At 41.8% G+C, this 24,195-nt stretch overlaps 1 protein-coding gene across 8 annotated transcripts in view; it reads right to left on the bottom strand.

Annotated features, from left to right (window-relative positions):
* Positions 1–2,726: 2,726 nt before the first annotated feature.
* tjp1a (tight junction protein 1a) overlaps positions 2,727–24,195 on the bottom strand; it is a 103,848-nt gene continuing 82,379 nt past the window's right edge. For 4 of the 8 annotated variants that reach the window (XM_080885408.1, XM_080885414.1, XM_080885413.1 and 1 more), the window contains 21 exons: positions 22,737–22,873; positions 22,039–22,144; positions 21,584–21,734; positions 20,172–20,280; positions 19,855–20,074; positions 19,237–19,421; positions 18,772–18,867; positions 15,795–15,877; positions 15,254–15,464; positions 14,545–14,645; positions 14,112–14,462; positions 12,842–13,090; positions 10,806–11,624; positions 10,597–10,679; positions 10,290–10,469; positions 10,076–10,182; positions 9,698–9,957; positions 9,233–9,381; positions 8,927–9,147; positions 7,187–7,330; positions 2,727–3,152 (listed from right to left, as the gene is read on the bottom strand). In XM_080885408.1, the coding sequence (XP_080741534.1) occupies positions 3,058–3,152; positions 7,187–7,330; positions 8,927–9,147; positions 9,233–9,381; positions 9,698–9,957; positions 10,076–10,182; positions 10,290–10,469; positions 10,597–10,679; positions 10,806–11,624; positions 12,842–13,090; positions 14,112–14,462; positions 14,545–14,645; positions 15,254–15,464; positions 15,795–15,877; positions 18,772–18,867; positions 19,237–19,421; positions 19,855–20,074; positions 20,172–20,280; positions 21,584–21,734; positions 22,039–22,144; positions 22,737–22,873 (4,057 nt within the window). In that variant the 3' untranslated portion in view covers positions 2,727–3,057. The remainder of the gene's footprint in view (positions 3,153–7,186; positions 7,331–8,926; positions 9,148–9,232; positions 9,382–9,697; positions 9,958–10,075; positions 10,183–10,289; positions 10,470–10,596; positions 10,680–10,805; positions 11,625–12,841; positions 13,091–14,111; positions 14,463–14,544; positions 14,646–15,253; positions 15,465–15,794; positions 15,878–18,771; positions 18,868–19,236; positions 19,422–19,854; positions 20,075–20,171; positions 20,281–21,583; positions 21,735–22,038; positions 22,145–22,736; positions 22,874–24,195) is intronic. The other 4 variants (XM_080885409.1, XM_080885410.1, XM_080885411.1 and 1 more) reach the window with 4 other exon arrangements.

Here is a 24,195-nt window from a genome sequence, read left to right on the forward strand (position 1 = left end):
TTACTTCCACAGCTGAAAGATTAGCTCCGTCCTGCGGAAAAGACCCATTCACAGCTCACCAGCGCCACCAAGCGGTGAGCAGCGGTGATTTTTGTTTTTTATTTAAATCACAATATACTCTAATCTGTTTTTTTCCTTTTTAGTGTCATAGATGCTGCTTACTGCTTTCTGATTACTAAGTGCTACATTTATTTTTTATTAACCCTGAAACCTTTAAATAGTGTAAATATATTTTATAATCCATTCATGACTGTAAGTCCATGATAAAACGATGAAATCATATTTTATGTATCAGCTGCTGAAATAAAATATAGCCAAGCATTCATGTGGATAGTTCAAACAAAGCTACAGTTTATTAAACTGGTTATTTGAAAGATGTCCTCAACACAGTCTGAACTCTGTCAGGCAGCTTTCTTTTAATTTCTTTAAGTAGTCTTCAGGAATAGTTCGTCAGGCTTCATGAAGGACACTCAAAGCTCTTCTTTGGATGTTGGCAGTGTTTTGTTCTGTTTCCTGTTAAAATGATCTCACACTGCTTCAATAATGCTGAGGTCCCGCTCTGGGGAGGCCAATCCATGACTGACAGTGTCATGGTGTCGTTTTTCTGTCTTTCACTGCACTGGCAGAGTGTTTGGTATCGTTGTCATCAATCAGACACTTTTCCGATGGAATTGCATGGTGGGCCAAAATCTGACCTCTGACAAATCCAATGTAGACATTGAGTGTTGCACTTCTCTCCTGAACTCCTCTGTATATGTTGACCATAATTCTAACCACAAATTTCCAATTTGGATTCAATTTTCCATAAAACTTGTTGCAGTGGGTCTTATGGACCTTGTGTTTTTATATCCAGGTATGCTTTTACTGCATTAGCAGTGTGTTCGAGGTCATTGTTATGACCAATTATCTGAAAAGAATATAGAAATGGGCGGTTTCTTAAAACCTTTTGCACTATACTGCATATTATATATAAATACAATACCCATCCATCCATCTTCTTCCGCTTATCTGGGGGCAGCAGACCTAAGCAGAGAAGCCCAGCTCTCCCAAGCAACCTCCTCCAGCTTGTCTGGGGGAGCACCAAGGCATTCCCAGGCCAGTCTAGAGATATAATCTCTGCAGCATGTCCTGGGTCTGCCCCGGGGCCTCCTCCCGGTGGGACATGCCCAGAACCCCTCACCCAGGAGGTGTCCTTATCAGATGCCCGAACCACCTCAACTGGCTCCTTTCGATGTGGAGGAGCAGCGGCTCTACTCTGAGCCCCTCCTGGATGGCTGAACTCCTTCCCCCATCTCTAAGGGAGAGGCCAGGCACCTTTCGGAGGGAGCCCATTTCCACTCAGAAAGCAGCGGCGGAAATACAAAACCCTGTAGGTTAAAAAAATAACTAAATCCTTATCCACTCTTTAATTTAAAAATGATTTTATTTATTAATACAGTGGTATACTTAAAATTGTGTTGCAGAGGAGAAAAAAAAAAGTCAGCCACAAGTGAAGAGCTAATATCCAATAAAGCCGTGTTATATCTAAAAGTAAAACAGTACTGGTGTGCCATACGTAATATATTGTCTATTAGTACAAAAATACATTTAAGGGCACACAATATAGCATCCAGTATCAGAAATCAGTGAGAGGGACACTTTGAGAGCACACCCTTCCAAATGAAGATGTTTTAAATGCATCTGAGCCACAAAGACTTTCCTTAACCCTACGTGGACAAAGTAATAAAAATAGAAATAAAATTAAAAAAAAAAGACGACCTTTTTGAGACCGTAAAATAGCGGTGGCAACATATCGGTAGAAAAGGTGTGATGTATTATTGTTAGGTTACAATTCAAAGGCTTGAAGGTATGCCCATAATACAAAGATAACCACTTTCACTTCCTTCTGCTTTTTTAAAACATGTTTTCTCTAAGTTTTATACAAAAAAGAAAGACATACAAAAAGTTCATTTACAACAAAAGAGAAACAAGGCAATATGCTAGCTTTATTTACAGCCACTTCTTCTCAGATGGTTTTTTGTTTTTAAGCAATGCATAGCAGATAAAAGAAGAGCATACCTTTGTTATCTTTTATCAACCGTTTCTGCGTGTGCTAAACCCAAGTTTATTTATACAGAGGGTTCACAAAAAATGGCAAAACAAATGACATTATACCATAATTTATCATAACTTAGTTTTTTTTTTTTTCTTAATGAAAAGTGAATAATCTGCAGATAAGGCATCACTGCTTATTTGTGTGAGTGCAAAGAGTGCACAGAGAAAGGAAAGATATTAAGTAGATGTGAGGAAGGAACCGAGGAGGCTACTGGACCTGAGTAAAGAACATGCATAGATCTCCCTCAGGCTGGAAGGAGAGAGGTGGTGCTCAGTAAGAGAGGAAGTTACAAAAGGTAAGAAAAGGAAGAACAGAGTGAGAAGTGTAGGAAGAACGTCTCTAAAAATGTGCTGCTGCTTCTTGGGTTCATGTCTTGCCACCTCCTTAAACCAACTGTATCAAACCTTCAGTAAGATTCCTTCAATGTGGAAGGGGGGAAAAAAACAAACAAATAATTCAGTCCCCTGCACTGAAAAACAACAAGATGTCGACTGGCAATCGAATTTGAGTCCAATTTGAAGTAAATATATATATATATACTGTAGGCATATATAGCATAAATACACTGACACAGATTTTTTCAAGCATGTATGCTGCCTCAAAAGCCATACATCCATCTGTACTTTTGTAAAAAAAAAAAAGAAAAAAAAAAAGAAAAATTACATTAAACATTGCTTTATATATAAGTGTCAATCGTCAGTGACGTGGGTCATGCATCATTTTACATCAAAACTTTGAAATTGAGTTTAAAGAACAGCTCGTAGCGATCATTGGTGTCTCTCCTTCGTCCAGCACTGTCTGGGTCTTCTTCATGCTCTATTATCCCGTGTGTTTTGTTTGCTTGGAGTGCGTCTGTCAGTGTGTGTGTAGTGGTATACGTGTGTGTTTGCGTGCGTGCCCATCGTCTTCATTTCATCCGCCATTCTTCCACATTCGGTAACATCACACCTGCTGTCTCTTCTTTAAAAGTGGTCAATGAGCACAGAGACACAGTTGGCTCCCACCAGGTAGTTGGGGTCTCCGGTGAGAGACTTGTTCTGCCAGCTTTTTGGATCACCTGAGGACAGACAGATGGGGGGTTGATATTAGCTGCTTTTTTTTTTAATGTAAAAATTCACACCCAAACCTCTCTTTAAAAGTCGTGAACTCGGGCTTTCATTTTAAAAGAGCCCTGCCTGCACAAGTTAATGATATTCATGGTTTGTGAGCCACGTTATGTGAATGTTTAAAGCCCGTATCCGAGGCGGAGGAGCGCGAGAGACTAGTAAAACCTCTTTGGTGTTTTTATTGAATGTCCCCAGCCTCTTGTTGACTGCAAATTAAACCTTGGTCACTGTGAGGTCTGAGTGTAATTGCAATTATAAACATGCGTATCTGTGCCAAGAGGAATCAAAGGAGGCAGAGCGAGCTCAGCAGAGGTCCATCAATACAGGACTGACCACAGTGCATGTCACAGTGTGTGTGCAGCCTCTTCACTGATACAGCCATACTTTAAAAGCTTCTTCTTAAAAGAGAAACGCTCCACTTTAGATCTGTGTCAGACAGTCTGTGTCTGACATGAAAATACTAACTGGTGGACATCTCTCTCCATCCCCTGGTGCATACGTGGACTTGCTGCTGGCTGAACTAAACTTAGCCCAAAAAAGTAGGAACATTTGTTTGGTTGATAATTTCTTTGTTGTAACGATGCTTCTTGGCGTTAAACTCTTACACCATTGGAAAGCTGTTTTATTTCCCCTTAAATGTTGACTCGTTTATAAGGAAAATGCTTTTGTTGGTTGAGCAGCAGAGTTGAGTGGTGCAGTGTTGTCGTTTACTGTATTCTGAAGAAACAAGACATGTTGTCAATTAACAAACAGGGACCTCGGCAGCATGTGGAAGAACCTTAAATAGCCATGACAGCTTGGCTCCTCCTCCTCATGCTGGTCACCAAGTTGTGGTTGTGTTGGTCACAGAATAAGCTGTTTGGCATTGGCAGAGAAGATCTGGCAACGCAGACACTCAACTCTGCTGCTCAACCCACATTTTTCTTTCAAATGTGGCACTAATCAAGAGAAAATAAACAGGCTTTCCAACGGTATAAAATTCAATGCCAAGAAGCATCGTTACAACAAAGAAACAATCGATCAAACGCAAATTTCCGTACTTTTTGTGCCACGTTTAGCTGTCATGTCACACAGTAGAAATGAGATGTCAGGTGAGCACCGTGAAGCTTTCCAGGATGATGTGAAAACAGCTTTCTAGTGTCAAACTGCACATTAATCTCCATAGGGATGTTCTTACATCCAAAAGAAGCAGAAATGAGTAAAAACACATATTTTGTATAGAAGAAGGGGAGGGCTTAATCTAAAGACTCGGCGCCAGGGAAGAGATTAAAGCGAAGATAACCACGTCTTCTGCTCAGGTAAATTAAAAGCACCACTTATAACTCAGATGAAAGCCTTAATTGAAAGTTTGTTTACTGTGGGCAGGCTGTGGCTCTGAAGGTATAGCACGATGCAACTAATTCCCAGTGGTCAGACCAGCACTTACATGGCCGCTCACTGTCACAGACGTGCGAGCTATAGTTCAAGCGGCTGTGTGTAAAGTGCTCTGATTAACAGCACCGACTGAGGCGCAGGTGTAGAGCTTATATGTGCAGAGTCGACACCTGTTTGCCTTTTTTCTGAGAGCTGTTAACGCGCCTCACCAACATTTATCTTTCCTTTTTAGTCCAAACAGAACACAAAAACGTTCATTTCGATGAACTCATTGGCCGCTTGTCGGCTCTGCACTCGAGCTGACTGCGTATGTGCTCGTCATAAACACAAAACAAGCTTTCAATTCTGTCCTTCACTCATCGCCATGTTCTTTCACACGCGCTTCACAGAGCGCCTGTAGCTTAGACACTAATAAAGTCTGTCCGCAAGTAATTCTTGATGTTCATGATAATTGCAATACATTAAATTTTATCCTACGGAAGGCAGAGAGCCAAAATGCCTACCTTTAAAACTTCAAATAAAAAACTGCATTTGAGTTATGAGTTCCGGGCTTTCGCCTCCTTCCTTTGATGCCAGTATGTGACCTTACAAGAATAGCTGCCAACTTTCTTCCAATGTGGAAGTCACAAATCTCATATCCATTTGTCAGAAACTATTTTGTGGCGGCGTATGTATGATAAAGCAGTTAAAAAAAAATCTGCTTTAAATTGCATAGAATAGAAAATATCAACCGAAAGTGACACCTGAGAGCAGAAATCTGACATTTTACTTACAGATGACAAAAGAATCCCTGTCAAAACAGTCAATTAAGTTTCTGTTAATCACTCATTTCACCCTCACTGTATCCTTAATAAACATATATTAACAAATACATTACAGGTGTATCCTAAAATGTGTGAAAGGAGGTCCCCGTTTTGTTTGTAATGAGCAAGAACTACAAACAAAACAGTCGCTTATCAAAGTACAGCATTGTAGCTTCATCTCACTCTCTGGTCACTGATGGGATCAACCCTTCAAATATACTACGATGCCAAACTTCTGCTTTTTATTAGAAACAACAAACAAATTCTTCTACAGAGCAAAACTGCATCACACTGGCTATAACGTAAGTATTTAAACACAGCAGAGATAAAGGGCGCAACAAGAAGCAGAGACTTGCAAACGGGTGAAAAAAATGAAAAAGAAAAAAGGAGAGAAGCACAAAGCAAAGTGCGAAGAAAACCACAGAAGGGTACAGGAGGAGGCCGGAGAGTGGCCTTGCTTTACAATAAGAGGATTACGACGCAGCCCGATAATCCGCCCACAATTCAGCAGGACAACAGAGTGAGCTGACATCTCATTCAGTCTTCCATGTCTCATCCTTAAAATGAGGCTAATTAACAGCTAATCCTGACCACTGCCAAAATGACCACTGTTTTTGAAGATGGGATATGGGAAGGACAGTTTGAAGAAAAGGCTAATTTAGCTGCTTCCCTCATATGTGTTCAGCTCTCACTTTTCTTTGTATACAGATGTTTAACCCGGGTTCGAATTCTGGGTCTTTCTTGGTTTGCTCAGTTACGTTATAGATTAAATGAAAACCAGTTTGAAGAGGTTTGTTTTGTCTACAGTACAGTACAAATATAGAATTTAGCATTCAGAAATAATCTCCTTTGTGGTTTTACTTGTACTTTGACACTGTAGTGTATATCCTGCTTTATACAACTCAAATATGAAAAGATAAGGACCTGCAGCGACACATTTGAACTAAACTAAGTCCTGCGTCACACTGCAGGCCCTCTAATTCTGCAGTCTGCGTATGTTTAACTTGTAATTGTAGCTAAATTTATTGGAGCTATGTAGCAGAGTGACACTAGCTATAAACTGATAAGAGTGCCGAACTCTTCCAGTAAGTCTGGAAGAGTTCTTAGCATGAAAATTCAATTTCTCACCACCTGAAAGCTGCCTTCAAATAGGAACACTTTGAAAAATGAGAGCTAAATTTAGAAAGCTACAGCCTGACATCATAGCAACATGTCTGTGTTTTTTTAATTTTTATGCAGGATAATGACATAAGTTATCGTTTATGACAGCGTCCCAGTTTCCAGAAGATCTGTGAAAGCTGTTTGTTCTTCAGGTCGGGATTGGGCGGCTATGTGAAAAATATGAATCTGTAATGCATGCTTCTGTGCTCAGAGTAATTACACCTGATGAAGTTCAATTATAGTGCAGCCAAGAATCCAGTGCATGCATGTTAAATGGAAAAGAAAAAATGAGAGGAGCTTGTTAAGATGATTGAGAGGAAGCAAGAGGGAAATGCTGAAGTTTCAGCATGTGAAATGAATAAACCAGTGGTACAGTGTAAGAGACTGTGGGTTAGTCAGTAAAAATACAGGAAATGAATAGACTTGAAGCCAGAATTATGAAATAAGGTGGATTTTCCCCCCTACATTGATTCTCAAACATCGTGTCATACATCATCTGGTTGATTCTCTTTGAGAGTTGGATGTTTGATAAAGAGAAGAATCAAAACTAGGGGTAAAAGCTGATTAAAAACAGTGACCCCAAAACCCTCAGTTTGTCACACAGCCAGCCCAAACGACCCCAGAAGAACAGAGAGAGCACAGCATACCCGACGAGGAGTCGGAGGATTTTAGAGCAAAAGACCAACCATCAGGGGTCATTGACGCACAGTGAGGTAAGCGTAGCTCCACAGGCTTCAGGAACTTTAGGCCGTGAGGTCCACACATCACCAGAGGGCTGAGCAGAGTCTCTCCTGCAAATACAAACACACAGCGGGGTTAAACATTCTGTCACAAACCCACACAGGTATAAAATGTCCTTTTAGCCTGAAGCTTTTGTTGGCTTTTTGCTTCTAGGCATATGAGATTATTTGGATTGGGTTTCATGACAATCTATATAATAAAACAATTTATTGAATCATCATTTTGTTTTGAGATGAAACTGAACTAATAAATGCTCATTTACGTATTTCATCCACCCAACAGCCATTCAATCAATGCAACACCCAAGCAATAGCATCAAATAAGGGATCAGAATCTTTTAATGATCCTGGCCAATCAGCTGAATGCTGCGTTTGTGGCGATTCAAACAGGAAAGCTGCAGAGTGCCATCTGGTGGACAAACTGTGCACAATCAGCACTCATAACATGGTTGAAGGGGGTTTCTCCCGTCTCTTCTTTACTTTAACTAAATGCCAATACTGACAGATCGACAAAATAGTCACCAATAATATCGACCTGCCAATAAATTGGTGAGACTCTAACAACGTGGATGATAATGGCTGCAACAAAGGGATAAAAATCTTTGTGACAGCAGGAGAACCAGCTGTAGACATTTTCAGCAGTCTTCCTTTTTCACACGTAGCATCGGCAGAAAATTGTGGCTTTTATGTTATACTAGTTCTAATAACATATTTTACTCCAACTTCTTCATTTGCTACTGAAACAGCACCAGCATCACTGCCTTTTAAAACAAAACTGATTACAATATTTGGCTCTGATTATTCTCTACCAGCTCCTGAGGGAATTATCTGTCTGCTTAGCTGCTGAATTCTTCTCCATGTTCACCACTAAGTCACCGTCTGCCAGCAGTTTGAGGCTGAGCAGGTAGCGTGCAATGGGTTTTTAGAGATGGTTCACTAAAAACAGCTGCCTGCTGAGTGAAGTCTCACTGTAAAGCTAAAAGCAGCTGCAGTTTCAGATTCTCTGAATGTGCATCACTAAAACGTGAACCATTCTACGCTGTCACATATTTCCACATAATCACTGGTCACACTGATCTAAGAATATAAAGTCTGCCTCTACCATCCAGTCAACCTGCAGAGCTTACATCCATTTCTGTCCAGAATCATATAAATAATGGAGTTAAGACCTTGAGACAATTTCATAAAACTAAGGTATCTATTGATTTGTGTGGTTACAGTGGATTACTGTGTTACAAGGACTGATCTAAAGCTTCATTACATGGTGGAATGGGATCTTCTTAAACTCAAAAAGCAGTGACATACTCCACAGGAATGAAAGCTTCACCTCTTCATTTTTTTCGTCAATGGGGAGGGCAATAAAGAAACTACCCTACCATTCAATTCAATAAAAAAAAAAAAAAAAAAAAAAAAAAAAACTGGACTGGACTGGACTCATAACAGCCTCATCAAGGAGAGACAGAACAGACTGTTCTTTCAGAGGATACTCAGAATCATTCCTTTTGTTAGGGCGTTGATCAGTAAGATGGATATATGGCGGTACATGTGGACAGCACTTATGGACAGCAGAAGAACAAAAAGCCTCCAAAACAAAAACAAAAATACATTTTGTTTTCTTTCTTCCTCCATTTTTTTTTAACATCTTACCTTTCTCCTTGTCGAGTGGCGGCAGAATGCTGTTGTCTCGACAGACCTTGAAGTAAATCTCTTGCTCCACGCCGTCGGGGATGGCACCCTGCGGGATAATGATGCTGACACCTGTCTCGATGGAGCTCAGAACGCCACCGTTAGAGTTGAAGATACCACGAGCTGTTGCCACCACAGTGTGACCTTCGTCTTCATCTTCATCATCCTCTAGGGCACTGGGGCTGGGAGACAAACGGCTTTAGTGTCACACTGTTATATTTAATAATAAACCTTTACCTTTAAATTTACTCAGACATAGCTTCCTACCTCACAGGGATGGCCTTGGGCATGGCATTTACATTGTTCTGCTGGTATTTGGATCGGGGGTCCGTTGTGCGTGTGAAAGTGTCCAGGCCACTGTCTTGGTCTGTGTTATGGGGCTGTGGGGGTACCTGAGGCTTTACCGGACTCGAGCTCTGTTACAGATGCAAGAGGTTTAAATGGGACACTTTATTCATTTAAACATTTTAGAAATTTTAGCATATGCCACCAACATTTCAGAAAAACCTGTTGGTCATTAAATTTGAAAAAACACTGGAAACTTTTCTTTACGTTTTAAAAAACTGTATTACCCTGTTCATGATTTTAATGTGACACGAAGGCTGACAGCCGAGGTCACATTAAGAGCGCCATTTGACTTTGATTCAAACACACATTGATTTTAAAGCTTGCAACCTCCCCTGCACCATCATATATTTGACTCTGTGAGACCTCGGGCCAAAATCGGTTTACCTTGGGAGCACTCTCAGGCTTGTCATTGGACAGGAGGTTGTGGTTGAATTTAGGACTGTCGAACTTGCGCGAAAAAGGCTTGGCAGAGGTGGTGTAGGGCTTGGGCGCAAAGCGGTTGTAGGTGGATGTGGGCAAACCCCCAGTGCTAGTGACCGTCTTTGGAGGCTGTTCACTGGTGCCATTGACTGGAGACTTCTCAGGGAAACTCTTGTGAGGAAGAAAGTTGGTCTGGACCGTGTCCTCTCGAGCAGGAGGCTTGGCTGTAGAAGAGCAACGCACATCAGCCAAAAAAAAGCTCTACAGTACAGAACACAAGTGTATTTCCCCTTTGATCGCGATCTTATATGAGATAAAAATCCTGACTCCTGTCAATTTTACCATCAGGTGAGGGCTTGGGCAGTATGGCCGGTGGCACAGCTGGTGTCACTTGGGGAACTGGTTCATAATTTTTCTCCAGTGGACTTGGTTTCTCCACTGAGTCCATCCTACATCACAAAATGAAAAGCATAAGTTAGATAGAAATATAAAAAACATTAAGGAAAAGAAAAGAAAAAGACAAAAATATGGAAATAATAGGGAAAGTGAGAATCACCTGGGGAAGCTGTGGCTGGACTGTGCTTGTGGTTGGGGTTTATTGGAGCCAACCTGCAGTCTGTCAAAGTAAGACAACTGTTTCCTGTAGTAGTCCTCATCCTCATCAGGGTCATAATGGTTGGAGCGCACGATGTCATCGGATCCCTTGGACTGAGGCTTCTGAGGCTCTGGCCCTCTGCTGGTGTAACAACACAGTCCAGAAGGTAAAACACATGGCAGAAGTTAGAGCAAAGCAGATGAAAAGGAGTTTACAATACAGAGCCAAAATGAAACTGAGACATTTTGAACAGCAACTATAGGCTTACCTAAAGGTCTTCTCTTGATCCAGGTTGCTCAGAGAATTTGCTTTAGGGATTACTCCACCAGCTTTCAAGGGCAAATCTGCAGCCTGAAGCAGGAAAAGCAATGAAATTTATCAGAGGGATAAAACAAATGTTTTCTTCTTCTAAGCTGCTAATTTCCTAAAAGTTGAAAGTAACTTGAAGAATTGGAAATTCATATCATGCCAGTTTACCTTATTCCCAAATGAATCCCCGACATCTCTGGCTCGGTCCACGGACACAGAGCGTTTGTTCTCAAACATTTTGACCCTCGTCAGTACTGACTGAGGCCGCATGGCTGGATCTTCCTCCTGCTGCTCATCTCTTGCAGGTGCAGCTTTTGGAACATCAGCAGGTGAAGGTGAGGGAGTCTCGACTTTATGAAGGGTGGGGCTAGATTCGAAGTTCACTGGAGCAGGATCGTACTGCTGAGGTTTGTAGCCTTTCTGCTGCGATGCTGGTCCCTGGTTATAGGCCGGCCGCTGGGCAGCGGGTTCTGGTGAGCGGGCAGCTGAGGGGTATGTGCTCAGGTGAGAATTTGGGTCATAGTGCAATTCAGACGGCTGAGGAGGAGGCGGAAGATCATCGTAACGGACAGGTGCTGAAACTGTCGGTTTGCCGTAGCGAGGTCGTCCGTCAAATCCCTGCTGAGGTGGCGGCTCGTCGTAGCGCAGTGGAGGGGTGTAATGAGAGTCGGGGCCCTCGCCGTAAGGAGGACGGGGATCGTAGGCCTGGGTGTTGGCAGTAGAGAACGGCTGGTTGTAGGGGTTCCACGGTTGCTGGTCATAGTGAGGCACGCTGTTGTCATAGCTCTCATAGTTACGGTACTTTGGTTCCTGGTAGCCAGCGCCGACACCACTGCTGCTGATGTCATACCGACTGGGTGGGTGGTCGTAATCTCTGTACGGCTGCTCGTCAGGGTGATAACCCTGCTGAGGGTTGTACGTCACAGGCTTCATGCCGTGACCACCTCTGCCTATGTTGTCTGTGCTGTACGGATCCTTCTGAAACATCTACCGAAGAAATACACAACAAAAAAAGGAGGTTAACAACGTCACAGGTTCCAACATATACTGCAAAGATGTGAATTATGTGAAATGGAAAACTGGACACACGCAGACTAAAGAAAAAACAAATCTGCAAAATGAATTGCAGAAGACGAAACGAGAAGGGAAAGACCTGAAATAGAGAAACTGAGAGGGAGGAGTTACTAGTCAGATAATATATTAGATTTAACAGAAATTGCAGCACAGCCAAATACTCCAGCTTAAAAAAATAATTTAAAAAAAAAAATCGCAATGTACCACAGAAACATTAACAGAGTTTAAATAAAGAAAGAATAAAGTTTTTGAAATACGCAACAAAACAATGGGGTTCATTTTTCTCACCTTCACTAAAAAAATGAAAATAAAATTACAAAATTAAGCGCGTATAACGCTTAATTAAAACTCCTTTCACTAATTAGAAAAATTATTTCTGGTTGCTTCAGGCATGACGTGCCGATCTGTAGTAAACAAACGGGAACGAAAAAAATGTCACCCACTGTCTTGGTGCAGTCGCAAAACAACAAACAGTATTTAAGGACCGAAGCACAAACTCCTTTTACAGAAGCACATTTAAAAACCCTGACATTTAAGAAGTAACCATTAATTCTCCATCAACAGCTAAACACAGTTTCTGTTAAAGGTTATCATGGCCAAATGTTTTGTCCTCATAGATACATGCGGGACAGGAGGAAAATAAAGTTTCAGGAAAATGAATGGCTACTTTTACAAAGAAACAATCCATTCAGTCTGCACTGATAAACACAGCCCAAAGAGATCTGCTGCTATTGGTTAACAGAGGCAAACGCAATGTAGCCATGCAAAGAATATAAGCAACAGTCAGAGCTGCAGGATATCCACTGCTCTTCTACACGTAGGCCTATCAGCGCAGCCATCACCCTTCAAGCCCACTGTTGTTTACCAGCATCTGCACACACACATTTGCACCCCCACACCACACACACACACACACACACACACACACACACATATCTGTCTCTTCTGGGCAGCACTGTGGTCAGCAGACATGCAGGGCAGAAGAAAAGAGAGGGAAGCGTGGCAGCAAGAGGAAGATAGGAGGACAGGCAGCAGTAGCAGCAGCACAGAAGTTCAGCCAGGTCAGACCGAGCTGAGCCGAGCCGAGCCGGGCCGGGTCACGGAGCATCCAGTGACGATCAGATGGATACCTTTGGTTCTGAACTGCCCAGTCCAGACTGTAGAGGTTCTGGCGAGATGCTCTGAGGTGCTACCTCAGGTGTGGGCCTTCTAAGTGAGCCAGCCTCTGGGATGGGGCTTGACTGGCTGTAGGGAGGTGCAGGAGACTCAGAGCTCAGAGCCCCTACAGTTTTTACAGTAACGTCGACAGCAGGGGGCATTGTCTCAGCCTTGGGCTCAGGCTGCTGGGAGATGCTAGGGACAGCAGCGGCCTCTGCTTTCTGTGAAGTGGTTCAAAAATGTTTAATAACATGCGCTGACACACTGTGGTGAAGTACAAGTGTTTCTACCTTCTCAGCCCCCCCCCCCCCTACAGTGGTCTGCTCTTTGTTTACCCCTACAGTTTACATTGATACAAACAGCCTATCACTCGCCGCCGTATTTAACAGTAGCTACAGATCAACCAATAGCAAGTGAGGGTTAGGAATTAGCAGCAGGACAAGTTTTCAAGGTTAGGTGATACTAACTCGAGTTTAATTCTATGGTTACAATACAGTAAGTCGTTTTCTCCCTTTTCATGTTCATTAACACATCATGAGACGACAAATGCTTAGACTGTAATATCACAACTACCAATAGAGTAGTGATAAATACATTTCACAGGTACACTGGATTAACACTGGCATTTCCAACATGCACATAATACTTTCTGGTGTCATATTGTCACAGTCCCAATCATAGGTAGAACAAAGGCAGGAAGTGCACATAGGTGAATACTGATACAGACACTTAGACAGACAGAAGTGGGATTTTTTGGCTCTTTTTTTCCCCTCACTCAGTGACATTAGTAATAGTCACACTAATAAGACAGCTTGTGGTAATACAGAGTGCAAGAGTAATAGTAAAGGTATGAAGTCTTCTCCTCTTCAAAATTAAAAAAAAAAACAAACAAAAAAAAAAACACACGCCCACAAATATCAGTCAAACACACACATAGAGGCAAATAAATACTATAATAATAAAGATATATATTTCTTTATAGTTGCGCATATTATATATATATATATATATATATATATATATATATATATATATATATATATATATATATATATATATATATATTATGATAAATACCTGACCACAAAAGTTTTCACTTTCCCGTTGATATTGTTTTATAACAGTTAATAGATTAACTGCAAATACAAAAAAGTGACTTCAATAGCGCCTCCAGAAAACCCTTCTAACGCACACCGCGTCCTCCAGACAACAGGGGAGACGTACAGGTCTCAGAAACGCTACCTGCTGCGGCGCTGGTGCCTTGAAACCGGCCGGGTCGATGCGGTTCAGGGGGTCCGGCTGCACTGTGTGCGGGTAGCTGACATAGCCAGGGGGCTCTTGGATGACAGGCGGGTCCTCACGGACAGGCTCGGAGGACCGCGTGATGGCAGGCTCCGTGGGTGGACCCACGTCATCGTTCAGCGTTTCATCCAGCTCCTGGTCGGTGTAGGCTCCTCCCTCTGTGTCTGTGTCCTCATAATCGGAGGTGTGGCGGCTGTCGGTGCTGTACATGGAATACTCACTGCCTGGCGCCGACAGGTAGGAAAGGCGGTCGTCATGGATGTCCAGGTCATCGTCGCCAATTCCATCAGCCTGTGAAATAAAGAATACAATGAGAAGGGGACTGAGATAAGAGAAATCTCATCAATATCGTGTACGTGTGCGCATGTCTTACCTTGCCCTCTGAAACCCACACCAGCTGGTTCTGCTGCTGCTGGATTATTTCTTTCAGTGCTCCAAACCAACCATCGTTCATGTTGTTCAAGTTAATGGTTGCTGAAGGCAGAAAGAGGGAGGGGCAAAAATGAAACTCTATCCACTCACACAATTATTAAAAAAAACAAAAAAAAAAAAACATTTGTATCACTTATTCCTAGAAATTAAGTTTTGCACGCTGGAGCAATATGACTCTGGACTAGAAACTAAACGACAGTCATTTTCTCCACTGGTGACCCGGTATGTATGCTGTTACAGATCAATAACCAGATAAACATCCTGATTTTAAAAAGAGGCACAGTTGCACAATAATGTTAAGAAAGATGATTTATGAGAAGAATGTGTGCTTAAGCCTGAATGGAAGCTGATGGCAACGCTCTCTCGGCCCGCTCGGTTTATCTTCAACAGATGCTCCTCAAACACGGTTAGAGCACATCCTTTGACAGGGAGACTGCACGCTGAGAAAGAGGCCTGGGGGCACACTTGTGAGGACTTTAACAGAACAGGGTCAGGCACAACAAGTGCGCTGTTGCGACAGCAGCCGGCACTGCAGCTCTCACTTGTCAACTGTGTGAAATTCGTCTTTGCTCCCTGTGAAATCTCCCACTTAAACCCTCCACCCCTCCCGCCCCGTGGATGAACCCTTTTATTCCTTCCACTGGACTCACTGGTGAAGAGGTGGTGGTTGTTCTTTCTTAACTTGAGGGCTCGATCATAAAGCTTTCTTGCGCTCTTCCTAGACTCGGGGCAGAGCCGTGTCCTCATGTTCTTGATGCCCTGCTTTGTGTCCGGGTTGAGAAACACCACAATTGGATACCACTGAGCGTAGTTCAGTCGGTCCACTGCATTCGGGGTTATATCCAGCACCGCATGCTTGTCCTTCAGGTACAGACAAAAAATAAAAACAAAAAACACGCTTTATAAATGTGATTATTTGCCATTTAAGGACTGAGTCTCCATAAAGTAGAATTTTGTGAACCATCTTTTCCACTATTCACAAACAGGCAATCTTGAGTTTAGCACATTACTTTGGGTAATGTATAATTTCCTTGAGTGAACACCGGATGGCAGCAGTGAGCTGAGCATGTTATTGGCTTTCCTTTCAATGTTTTTAAAAATCACCAAAACAAATGGGCAACAAAGACATTTTCTATCCACAATCCTCCATAATTTCAAATCAGTACAAGTGTATATTTCATTTCAACTCACTCGATCAATGATCTGCTTAATTGTGTGCAGGCGGATGATGCCAGAGCTCTTCTGGTCTGTTCCTGCATCCCTGGGTTCACTCTCTTTGGAAGACAAACGGACAGAGTCACTGCATCACATCAACAAAAGAGAACGATACCAAGAAACACAGGCTGTGCCCCAATTAGACATCTTTGTAGCGTGCAGTTGTCGACTCCCATAAATAGAGCAGTTAAATAGGGAATGACGATCTTCGTACAGGAGAGGACAAGTGTACGTTTATACAAACAGCTACGTAATAAAACACAAAATGAGGACAGCAGCCAACTCATGCAACGGTCATTACGGATTTTTGGGGAGGTTCGGGGAATGAAATCCAGCGTTAAAATGTGTGTGTGCAAGTGCATGTAGCAGTTTAAAACATGGTGCAGGAAATGTGTTACGTGAGGAACACTGACATTAAATAAGCACATACAATAGCAGGAGGGTCATTTGGGATTAATGAGACTGAGGTGCCATTGTAAGCCTAGAGGATTTAAGCAAGGATGTGAAGAGAGGTTTATAATTTAAACAAAGACAAGCAATTGCTTCCTGCCTAGAAATGCATAGAAAGGCTCAGAAGAGGGCAGTCAGCTCACCACAGGAGGCTTAATAGATAGCAAGGCCTCAAATACATCATAGAGCCCCATCTAGTAGCATCTAAGCTCTGCAATCATTGGCTGTAACTATCAAAAGGGTTTTATTAAAGGGCAAATAAACATAGCCATTCATGCACAGGTTCAAGCATATGCAGCGATGTTAAAAGTAAATGCTAAAATCAATAGTTCTTTTTCTGCCATTCTAAAAAGGCCAGTAAGTGAGACATCTATTCATTTTCAGTCACTAAATAAATCTGTTATTAAATCTGCAATGGGCGCATGCAGAGAAACAAGACACTGACACTAGCTGTCAAAAGAACCACAAATGTATTGAAAACCTTCTTTGCACCACCAGTAAATTATGACAGTATTTTACATTTTCCTGCTTTCGATCGTCCACTTACTTGAATCCAATAATAAAGCAAAACGGCCTAAAAATAAACCTTAAAACTTGAGCAGTTTTCCTAATTGGCACTTCCATTTAAAAGCTTTTCGCCCATATTCAACAAGAGTGTTTGTACCTGAAAAAAAAAGCTCAGACTTTAGACTGCTCTAAATACTCCAGTTCTTTTTTTTTTAATACTCTTGTTTCTGTATGTCAGTGAGAGAGGATATCCTCTCACTGACATGGCCATTTCAGGCACACAGCTCTGGCTGATGATGAACTGAGGGGCTCCACCAAGACACGCCGTGTAATAAAGAAGGAACTGTGAATCATGCAGAGCTACTTTGTTGGAGTCCAAGAAAAAGAAATATGTAGCTGGAAACAAGCATAGTAGGTCCACTTTGATTTTGTGTTTATGAGCCTCCCTTTAAACAGTCACTGTGGTGTAATTAATGGGCAAAAAGTGGGTGATGAAAGTACAAATATGCTTAGTCAAGTAAATCCTGATCTTCAGTCATACCTTTTACGATCATCAATACTGTTATGGTTATCGTTACTATGATTATTATCAGTATTTGCACATGAGGTTGTCAATGTGTTTTTCAAATACCAGCTCAGTCTCCACTGCATGTTAAACTGCACGGCTCGTCATGCAGCCTTGCTGTTGTCATTCAACATGAAACCTGCATTTAGACGGAGAATAGCACTCGATTTAATTCGAACAAAAAAATGTTGTTGTGTGCAGGAAGCACGCTTTTTGTCATTCACTTGCACATGCTAATCTCTTCTGCAACTTAGGACAAGAGAAGCTATCACGATGACACACAGGATCAGAGACGTCAATTGTGCAGACTCTATAACAGCAAAAAGTTTATTCTCCACGCTTGAATTAAACAGAGACATGCACTACAAAGCTGCGAGTCAGTACAACATAATATTTCTTTTGTCTCGAGTCTCATGTGTCAAGTTTTGCAAGATTGTGCGTCACTGGCCGAAATGTAATAATAGAGTTACTCCCAAATGTGATGACAAAAGAAAATTAAATAAAGTGCTATTCCCTAATATGCATAAACCAGGCAATAGCTCTTTAAACATCTACAGAATAGGGAACTAGCCACCAAACACTAGTTTATAGATTATCTGCCATTCACTCAATTAAATAAAAGAAACAAAACTTGATGCACCAAGTCACATACTTTCCCCTCCTTGTTGCTGATGTGTTTCTGAAAAGAAAATACAGTTACACAAACATCACTGAGTTGTGCAAATGAACATCAACGACTGGAAACAGTTGTGTGGATGTGTCTGCTGAACATGTGTTTGGGTACATTGGTGCATGTGCGGCTCTGCACTTCAGGTAATTGAATTTCAACACCGAGTATTAAAATGAAAACCGCACATTAAAAGATGCTCGAAATTTCTACAAGTGAGAGGAGGTGGATGACGAGTGTTTAGCTCTGCTTGGAGTATCAAAGAGTGAAAGATAAACAGAGGAAATGGAAGACTGAAAGAGTGACAGGGGAAATAAACACAGCTTGACAAACCTGACTAACAGGCCTATTAAAAGAACAGGAAGTAGGTAGTAATAGGAGGAGGAGGTCTTCTAGTAAAAAACAAATTCACTAGGCAAATGTTTTGTAAAGAAATCCAAACTGCGCCCTGTGAATAACGACTATTTTAATCCCCAACTTCTGATAATTATGTAAAATTAATTAAATTAAAACAACATTTTTATATATCCTTAATAAGGACCTTATTTATCTAAATAATCAGTGTGGATTTTTAAAGATGTCGCATACATAATAAGAACACAACAGTGACTTTAACATCTACTCGCTACTAATCATTCCTGTGAGAACTGCATGCTGAGATTTAAGCAGCTTTCAGCTTTGGCGTGTGTGATGGGTGATTACGGTCTCGATAAAATGGACAGAGAAACATGAGATATTAGACATGAGGGTACTTTGTTACTTACTGGCTAGCTCAAACACTTCGGGCGCCTCCCTGGCCAGTTTCTCTCGGGCCACGTCTGCGATCGGCCCAAAGATAACCACAGGTCTCAGGAACCCAGCTGTATCACAACAACATCACGTGTGTGTTACACATATCACATCACAGTCAGTTCTTGTAGACGTGTTCAATACATTTGGTGTAAAACCACACAGATTCAAGACCTTACATGGCCAGAGGAGAAAAGTGAAGCTACACCGTTAGTGCACTGACATAACTGGTACACGCCAAACTATCCAAGCTTTGCTTATACAAAAAGCCTACCTTTGTTTTGTGTACATGTATTTTTCAGTGTTTACAAAGCAAATCCTAGTTAGCGCTACCTCACAAACCTAAAAATTTCTTAGTCCTACAGTAAAGAAGAAAGCATAATAAGGATGAAAGCCTCCCATTTTATTGCTATAACTGCCTTTGGCTTCTGTACTCTTACCTTCCCTCAGCACCACCCTCTCGTAGGCAGGGAACTTGGTCTGAACAGGCTGGGCTGACAGGTCCTCCCTGCTTTTCCGCAAATTCCTCTTGGAACTCCGCAGCCCTCTGAACCTCCAGAAGTCAGCTCTGTCGCCCCCAGGCGTTTTAGGAAGGGTGTACTGCACACTGGATAGCTGCTCGGCTCTGGAAAGGGAAGAAAAGGTGTAAAAGTGTAAAACTTTACACTGACCAGAGAGACAAGTCACGGTAACATACTCCTACTGTAACTGCAACAATAATGTAGAGCACTGAATGCTAACTGGTTATCCAGTTATGATGGTCTTTATGGATTTGCCATCACATTAGAAGTTAAGCTGACCGGTGTCTGCGTCATTAAAAGCCCTGTTTGTACAGCTAACCAACCATCTGAGTTAAGCTGAGCAAGTCAGCAGGCCCAGGTCATCATTGGTGGGGCTGATATGATAATTTAATCATAAATTGTGATAAATGTGTGAAATACAGTAGATCATAAAATTAATTCTTCAGATTTATATTGCTTTAATTCCTCTACCTGCATTGTTAGCCCACTCATCAAATGCCAGAACCAACTGTATGTGTGCCATGAAACATCTTTTACCTATTCTTGTTGGGGATTATGCCTCTTTCCACTTCCTGGTGGTTCTTGCCGATACGGATAGCGAGCCAGGAGCCTAATTTGCCGTTATAGAGTGTGTCTACCACACGGAAAACCTCTCCCTTGTTAAAGCTCAGCCCATATGGTGACTCTTTTTCATATTCAAAATGCGTTCGAATGTAGAAGGAGTCGCCCACATCAGATTCCACTATCCTTCGATACACTGAAGCCAAAGCAGATAATAACACAGAGGATTAGTTTTGACGTACAATCTTTCATGTTTACAATACAAAACGCTACTCGACGCCATCATCCCTTACCATCCTTTTTCTTCTGAGCCAGAATAGTAACGTCATCTCCTTTTGGAAGATCGAGCAGAAAAAGCACAGCCTCTTCCCGGATGATGTTAGCAAAGTCCACATTGTTCACCTGCAGAGGCAGAAGAAATGAACAACAAACAGCACAAGCCAACTCAAGGCTAATATTATTTTTAATAATGGCTGTTAAACGCTTATAAGAGCTGCTGAAAGCTACTGGATTTAAGTTTACTTGGTTACACAGTTGCCTCAGCAACTTTATTTGTTGACTACAACTCATCTGATTTCTTAGGGGATAAAAAGGAACAGAAGAAAGGAAAGCATTCCCCTTTTAACCGAGCAGCCACCCCCTCTTCTCCTGCTGCTGCCCTTAAAACAATAGCTACTGTTTATTGACTCTGCTTGAGGGGCAGCAGGGGAACCAGAAACACATGGACTGAGTCACTGAACCACAGAAAGACACCTTTATTCTTCTCAGAAACAGAAGGGCTTGACGTCTTTATCTCCAGCTAGCACACCATGACCGAGGGGAAACCACCAAAGATTGGAAACAATGTCCTGGAAGTCTCTAAGATCTGTTTGTACAGCAGGGAGAACACAGGCACAAAAGAGGTCTACAGTGTAGAGTGGGAGGAATAGAAGACACCGTTTGTTCATTAAGAGAAGAAGATACCAAAATGGTTTAATAGGTAAACAGTTTCTAAATGTTAGTCTCAATTCCCCCCAGCTTGTGCTAAATTGACAAGTTAAACTGTGTGGCTTCACAGCAGGTGTCTTGCTGCTGTATAAACATGTCAGAATAAATCCAACTCTGACATCAAGAGGGTTTCCATCATCTCATCCACAATGTTACTCTAGTGTTCAGTGAAACAGGCAGTCGACTGTTCCGAGGTCAGAATGCGAGAACGACCCCTATTGTGTCTTCACATTGGAAACAAGGGGAGTTTTGATATGAAGCAGGGCCTAAGAATGACTCACTGACTGATGGGTACATTGTACTGTATTCCCAAGGTCTCTGTGCAAAAGCAAATCTATTGTGGCCACGGATTACATAGTTTTGCTACATATTATCTAAGTTAGTGTTAGCCGCTATGGCTCGCCTATTTTAACAACACCAGATGTTCTTTTCACTCTCGAACATGTGACGTGACAAAAATAGCGACAGTTAGGACAAAAACATAAATGAAAAGAATATTTTATAATCATCTTACAAGCTACGTAATACCAAGACCGTACAGGGCAGTTACATGGCATGAAATGAAGAGATCTGTCTAATCTTTATCTTTTTTTTCTTTTGAACCAGTCAACTGCAGCAACACGTTCTCGCATCCGAAATCTGGTACAGTGCATAGACAAAATGTCAGGTTTCTTAAGCAAAAAAAATAGGGTTCTCCTAATTTATCAACACATCTTACCCTGAGAATCTGGTCTCCCTCTTCCAGCCCCTCCTTGGCTGCGGGGCTGTCTTCCAAAACTCCTGCCACAAAAATTCCCACATCGTTTCCGCCTGCTAACCTCAGACCGACACTCTCTCCCTTCTTGAACTTGACCAGCTTCATACTTGGTCTGCGGGAAAACACAGGTGGACACACAGAGTTAAGTAAAAAGATTAGCAATCATTCTAAGAGACACACAAAAAAACACGGCCAGTTATTCAAGCAAATATGACAGGTTATAACAACAGAGCCAAAGCAGAGTTTCTGCCTGAATCAGAACTACAATTTGAACAAGTGGCACGAAGCTTTATTCGTGTTTTGTTTTTTTAATAAAAATTTTTTTTAAAAAAGGACTCTCACACACTCGTAATATTTTATCTACAGAGTATATACACTGCACTCAATTTGGAAGACACCACATCAAGAATATTTACCTGAGAATGCTGTCATCATGTGCAGCACTGGGTACAGGGGCATCAGATGGGCTGACAGGCAGGTCCACGTCAGGCTGACCAGGCTGTGCATAAACTGGCTTTGGTTCTGGCATAAACACAAACACACTGTATGAATGAGACGGCCAAGTGGGAGATAAAGTGAAACCACCCTTAAAAATTAAAGCATCTGATGTTTTATATATTACATGTTACTTTTTGCCCAAACTGTCACGGTTACTTTAATACGTTGAACAGTACTTGTATTTAATTTGATGACCCCCCTATGAGCAACCACATGGTGATGACAGAGGGAGGGAAAACCTCCCTTTTAACAGGAAGGAAGAAATCTCAGACAGACGCCCGAACCTGGTTCTATCTGCTGTGATGGGAAAGAGAGGAACAAAGTAGACATATAATGCTGTGTGTGCCCTTCGTGTTGACGTTCTGCAGAACAACCCCTCCTATTTACGCTAAGGGCGGCACTTGACATGTTTCATATGATGTGCCATGGCAGCAGTCTGTTTTCAGCTTCAGTTAATATCTGTCTGCCTTAAGACTTAAACTGTACTTCACTGCGTTAAAGGTTCCAACAGAGAGAACTATATAAGGTGGTGAAAGACACAAACACGAGAGAACACACTACTAACGCTAACGATAATGATGGTGGTGATAATGATGACGATGTCAGGCTTTTTTACCAGGCAGTGGGGGTAACTGTTTGTCATCTCTGGAGCTGGCTTGGTCACTGGCCTGTGACAGGACATCATCAGAGTTTTTGACTGGTGTGGACATGGACCCCGGTTTGGATATGCGATCCTCATCTCGACTTCGATGACTGAAATGAAAAAAAAAGAATAAATAAATAATTATAATAAAAATGTGAATTTAGTACTCATGGACAATTAAAACTATAAGCAGGAGAATTTAAAGGCAGCAGTTTTGACATGTTAATGAATTTCTTAAATTACAGTAACATTGTTTGTTGTTTTTCTTTTATACTAGTGTGTTTAAGAATGACTTCATGTTTTGACTGGTGGTAGTTTCATCCTGTGCTGAGATTACCAGGAAGACAGACAGACACACACACACACACACACACACACACACACACACACACACTCTAAATGAACCTAGAAGGAAATAGCATGAACAGTAGATTACGTCATAAGGGCACGTGGACAAAAGTATTTAATGAATAGACAATAAGCAATTAAAACAAGGATGTGTGGCTCTGTCAAAAAGATCCCGCACATCTGCTAGTGATTCAAAGTTGTGTGTTCTTTGCAGTGAAGCATTTTCTTTCTTCCTTTTTCACATGGTCTGTGCAGTACGTAGGTGGCAAACCAGATTCCAAGAATATAAATTCACACTTTATAGACTACACAGGCAGGCACGAAGAGAGAACCGACTGAATCTCCCAGTGTAAACTCTTTAGTTGGGATACGTTTCAGTCCCGGTTCCTGTTTAACCTGGGTAAAATAAATAAGGGAAAACTGTGTGTGTGTGCAAGTCTAGCAAGTCATGTCCAAGAGGGTAGAAAGGCCTCTGCTGCTTAAAAACAATGGTTGAATTCCAATCTGATCACATGACTGACTGCTGGCTCAGTACTTGAGCTGTATTCAGAAGCTTTTGTACAAGAACATGAAGGTGCAGGCTGCACCGGCAGCTCAGACTACACAGCTCTGCTGATTCCTGCCCTTTCAGTTTAGCACTCATAGTACAAACCCCCCACAAAACAATAAAATAAAATGCACACTGCAGTCATTAATGCGCATACAACAATGAGGCATGCACATCCATACACACACAAATGACTGATGCATAAAGTAAGTGCAGCATGCGGCACTTATTTGCAATAGTTTCCACCACAGTTTGGCCTTTTCTGGTCCCACAAATTTGCCCAGCAGTTGTCACGACAATTCAGTATCACAAATGTACTCCTTCAGTGCAATTAAATCTCCCCGAGGATAAATAACATAACTGTAATTGGAGAAAGAGAAACGCGGAGTGCATTTAATGAATGGATGAATGAAGAGTGTGAGAAGGAGGAGGAAAAGAAAAGAGACAAACTGAGCAAGAGCAAGGGACAGAGAGGGAGAGAGAGTGGAGTGGCCTAAATCTCTGCTGCTCCTTGCCGCAGAATGGTGCTAAAAAAGG

The sequence above is a fragment of the Rhamphochromis sp. 'chilingali' genome, assembly GCF_963969265.1.
Source record: "Rhamphochromis sp. 'chilingali' genome assembly, chromosome: 6".
In the NCBI taxonomy this organism is placed as follows: Eukaryota; Metazoa; Chordata; class Actinopteri; order Cichliformes; family Cichlidae; genus Rhamphochromis; species Rhamphochromis sp. 'chilingali'.